This window comes from Micropterus dolomieu, linkage group LG06, assembly GCF_021292245.1.
Source record: "Micropterus dolomieu isolate WLL.071019.BEF.003 ecotype Adirondacks linkage group LG06, ASM2129224v1, whole genome shotgun sequence".
NCBI lineage: Eukaryota > Metazoa > Chordata > Actinopteri > Centrarchiformes > Centrarchidae > Micropterus > Micropterus dolomieu.
Window position 1 is genome coordinate 29,352,219 of NC_060155.1, and position 4,900 is coordinate 29,357,118.

Here is a 4,900-nt window from a genome sequence, read left to right on the forward strand (position 1 = left end):
GTTGTTCCACACAGTGAGGACAAACTAGCAGCACAGAAGCACAATGAGCAAACAAGATAAAGAGGAAACTAAATAAAAATATAATCCTGATTCACTTTTTAAAGTAAATGATATATAATAGATAAAGTTTCCAGCCAGATGTTCCAGATGCAGATTAAAGTCGTCCTCTTTGTTCTGCTGCTGGAATAAAGTCCATTCCTCCCTCACAATACTAATCTGCTCTGAATGAAAACCCTTCCAGCAGCACTTGTTGTTTAACAGCTTTCAGTAGATTTCAGCAGATCATTTCACTTTCTTCCATTTTAAAAGCCAAATCTTGGACACATGTCAGGTCAGGATGTTGCCCTTCTAGCAGCGGCTTATTAGGACGCTGGTTCTGTTGCCAGGTTTCCATAAATGTCCTGTGGATGTTTCTGCTTCCCAGAGGATGAATCCTAACATTTATGGTGACCTCCTGACCTTTCCTCTAGCGCCACCATCAGGACAACAGTTTCTCTACACCAACACTTCAGCATCTTCAAAGTTAACGGCTTGATTTTTAATCAACTCACTGAAAACTTTAACGCTCCTTGGAGAATTAAACTCTTTGTAACATTTAAAGCTGCACAAATCAGTATTTCCTCTGAACAAAGGGTGAAATGACTTTGTGTTATCAGGGCGGACTGGTCAGTGGGAGCACCAGGAAGTTTCCCAGTGGCTGGTACACAAACTGATGCAACAAACAAACAAACAAACAAACAAACACGGCTACAAAGGTAACATGGTAATTCAGCTAAAGTGTTCACCATGTCCAACATCTTAGTTTAGCTTGTTAGCATGCTAATGTAAGCCACTTCCTCTACGCCCACCTCCTGCAGGAATCTCTCTACACCCCCTGGGACTCGTTGTGTTTCTAGTGTGGTGGGGAGTCGTGGGGAGAGAAGGAAGCTTCGGACGCAGGGTTCTGGATTGTGGTTGGGACCTGGTCCTTCACCAGCTTCACCACAATAAAAACTCTTGTCTCTGTTTAAAATGGAGGACAGTACTGGCTGACTCTAACGTTGACCATTCACTCCGGTACATCATAATTCGATTAAAGTGGGTGTGGCTTATTACAACAAATGTAAATTTCTAGACATTTCTCATTCCAAACTTCAAAAAATCTAAGAAAATCACCCGTACGTCCCAGAGAGCCAACAATTTGTTTTGTCACTGACATGTGACAAAAGTTTGCCTCACTGCAACTTATGGTCAAGTCCGGCTCTCTTTTTTTCAGAATATGCTAAATTAATTAACATATCTCCACAAGTCTTCATTCAAACGCTACCAAAATCAACACAGATATTCTCTAGATAGCAGATATCAAGTATTTCAAAAGGTTTGCAGATCGGTCAAAAGGTGAGTCTGCAGTGATATTTAATATCTTGCTGTAACTTATGTAACTCAGTGTTGGATCAAACACCACCGAAATAATAGACAGTACACCCAAAACCAACAGAATGATGTGTGATTTTATCATTTTACCACCAACATTTTGACTGTTGTAAGAGTTTTAAAGAGGTGGTATTCTGCTTTTTGGCTTGTTCCCTCTCTTTTATTGAGTTATGTACCTTTTTTGTGCATGTAACAGGTTTGCAAAGTGAAAAAGCCCAAAGTCCAGCCCAAAGGGAGTTCCCATCTCCCACAGAAAACTCTGCTCTGAACTGGAAACAGCTCGTTTGTAGTCCCACCTTTACTTCAGCTTTCTTGTGACATCAAAAGAAAATAAGTCATAACGCTCGCCAAGCGGCGACTCGGACACGCCCTCAGAAACAGCGAGCTGCAGCACACAGCTCTCCTCTCCCTTCCAAACACTAGCTACCCTCCAGGCAGTCAGTGGACATAAAGTTGTTCCTGTGATGTAGAGACAGAGCTCAGTTAAAACTTTATGGATACAAATTAATAACTCACCGCTCTGAAACTCTCGCTCCAGTCCATGTTGCCAAGCCGGTCGGCAACACGTACGGCTGAACCCGAGCTGTTTACCGGCTTCTCGCTGACCCGCCCTTCTCTGCTTCTGATTGGCTAGTAGTCCTTAACTAGGAACTGAGCATGTGCAACTCCCAACAAAGATCATTTAGAGACAAGATGTATCACTCCATAGCTAAAACGAAGCCTTCAACACAGGGTGAAAAGAGGAGCTGCAGCAACGTGTAGTTTGACAAAATTATTATTATTACAACCTCAAAATAAGATTATGAATCTGAAAATGAGCGTAATATAACCACTACTCATAGTGTGTCTAAAAAGACAATAAAAGAAGAGACAGTCATGTTGACATGAACATTAGAGAAACACATCATGCAGCTGAAATATGATCCTGGTTCATCATCTGGACTCGTTCACCTCAGCTGACACATTCAGCAGCTGACAGGTTTTTGTATTACTCTGTTTCACTGTGGAAGCAAACAAAGGCTACGGTATCTTTGGCTCTGGAACTAAACTGTATGTAACAGGTAAGAATAAACATTTATTTTCCTTCAGTTGTTTTATTGAACAAGTTAAAATGTGTTTTTAATGAGTTTCTGCTGCTTCAGGCTTCAAATATTAGTTTGTTCATAATTAGTAGAGTTCTTACAGCCGTGCAGCTATTGTTACATAAAAAGGTTCATACTTCCTGAAAAGATGTTTCAATCTCACTGCACAACTGAAGTTATTCTTTAATTTCTGCTTCAGATAAAACTGTTTCAGATAGAAAAAGGAAGACATTGGGAAAGTTACAAATAAACAGTATTTGATCCTCTTTATATAATTAATATTAAACACAATTTAATTTAGGTCAGTAAATTTATTTATTATAGCATGTCACTTTAAACATGTTATATAGTATAATTAAATGTTAAAATGTACTGTTTGATAATTTTATATGATGTTACATATTCCTTTAGTGGAATATATTTATACATGAAGGCAAACAGATACTGAATAAGATGAAAAGAAATTATACATTTCTACACATAGGATCATAATAGTGATAATATTTTTGTATCTTAACACAAATTTAATATAAATAGTATATGATGCTTAAGATGATATTAAATATATAACAGTAAATTTGTGTTAAACGATATTTTGTGATATTGTGTGATAACAATTATGTGTCGAATACTGCACATATTATTATTTATATGACATTATTGTATTAGATTGTCTTATATGAGATTGTTTACATTTTTAAATTAGATATATATTATATTAGATTATTTTTCATATTCTAGAGGAGTCTTAGTGACAATTTCCCAAAAAAATCTGTGAAGTTGTGTTTAATTGTGAATAAAACCGCTTTATTTAAACATTGTTGTTATCATCATGGCAAATTATGTAAATTATAAAATTATGCAATAATTGATGCACTGATTTGTGTTTTTAGTTATTAGAGTTCAGTAAATGCTGGTAATTATATAATATGCTGTACATTATTATTAAAATGACAAATTAAAAAGACAATTTTACACTGTGTTAGTTTCACATTTTTATTCATGTGAAATTAGCAAATTTACTGTGTATGTTCAAATAGAGAATTATTATTATTGTTATTATTATTATTATTATATATGACATGATGCGTGTGTGTGATATGAAGGTGAATCCAGTCCATGTAGTGAACTGTGTGCTGTATTGATGAGGAGCTCAGTGATCAGAGTCCATGTAGTTTCCAGGATCAGACTGAATGCAGTGCTGGAAGCTGCTGTTGACTGTGTGAATGTGTGTCTGTGCTGCTTGTTGCTGCTGTCAAACTTCAGCTGAGCCGGTAGTGAAGCCCGTGGTGAGCGTGTACCCAGCAGCATCCAGAGCCCACCATGAGGGGAAGAGCTCCCTGCTGTGTGTGGCCTCAAACATGTTTCCTCCTGTGGTCCGCTTCTCCTGGAAAAGACGAAAGGTGAACGAGTCTCTGGAGGAGCAGGCACCTGCTGAGGAGGAGCAGGCACCTGCTGAGGAGGTGCAGCTGGAGCTCAGAGAGTCGGGACGCACCGCCGCCATCAGAGTGATTGATCGGGACGCTCTCTCCACGTATAAATACCGCTGCTACGTCCAGCACGAGGGGGGGGAAGTGAAGGCCCAAACAGAACAAGGTAATGAAGGCTTGGTGACTGTGTTCAGCAGAGATTCAGCTTCATGTGGAGACGCTGTCAAAGAGAGCAGAGGAGCAGAGGACTGACATTTCTTTCTGACTCCTTTTCTGTTTCAGAGGTTCCGGAGCCAGCAGACCTGGCAGCTCTGCAGCAAGCTGACTGTAAGATCACCTGCTGCCTCTCTGCATAGACAGCTCCAATGTTCTGCTGCAGTTAGGGCTGCATGTAAAAATCAACTAGTCCGACTTCAAACTCATAATAACCTGTTTCTTTTCTGTTTGATCCTTGAGGGACTTTGTCAGAAATTGTAGTTAGTTGTGAATTAGAAAGTTAATTGAAGCTCTCAACTTTAAAGAAGAAAATCAGATTCTGTTTAGGGCCCTTAAAAAGTATGGTCGGGCCCTGACTCGTATTTAATAAGGAACTTTGAGCTTTCATTCATTTGAAGCCGACCCGTCTTCATGTCGTCCCACCTGGAAGGTCCCAAGTATACTAATGATATTCTGATGTCTCTGTCTGTCTGTCAGTGTCCTTCCAGTCTCAGTGCAGGGTGAAGCTGCTCTGGCTGCTGTACACAGTGCTGATAGTGAAGAGTCTGGTGTACTGCTGTGGACTCCCTCTGCTGTGAATCCTCAGAAACAAGGGACCGTCCACCGGCTGCACACATGCAGACTGACTGTTTTCTGCTCGCCTTTTCTCACCATCAGATCTCATCAATTTAACTCATTGGTCACTTTCTGCAGAAATTACAAATGTAAGTTATGATGTGCACAGGTTAGATGTAGTAATCCTAAAAATATATACACATA

General features: G+C 39.5%; 1 protein-coding gene across 1 annotated transcript in view; it reads left to right on the forward strand.

The window, feature by feature from the left end:
* Positions 1-4,879, forward strand: part of LOC123972556 (immunoglobulin lambda-1 light chain-like) — a 10,295-nt gene extending 5,416 nt beyond the window's left edge. The window contains exons 2-5 of the mRNA XM_046052080.1: positions 2,424-2,474; positions 3,762-4,091; positions 4,208-4,252; positions 4,619-4,879. Coding sequence (XP_045908036.1) covers positions 2,424-2,474; positions 3,762-4,091; positions 4,208-4,252; positions 4,619-4,719 — 527 coding nt within the window. The 3' untranslated portion in view covers positions 4,720-4,879. The remainder of the gene's footprint in view (positions 1-2,423; positions 2,475-3,761; positions 4,092-4,207; positions 4,253-4,618) is intronic.
* The last annotated feature ends 21 nt before the right edge of the window (positions 4,880-4,900 follow it).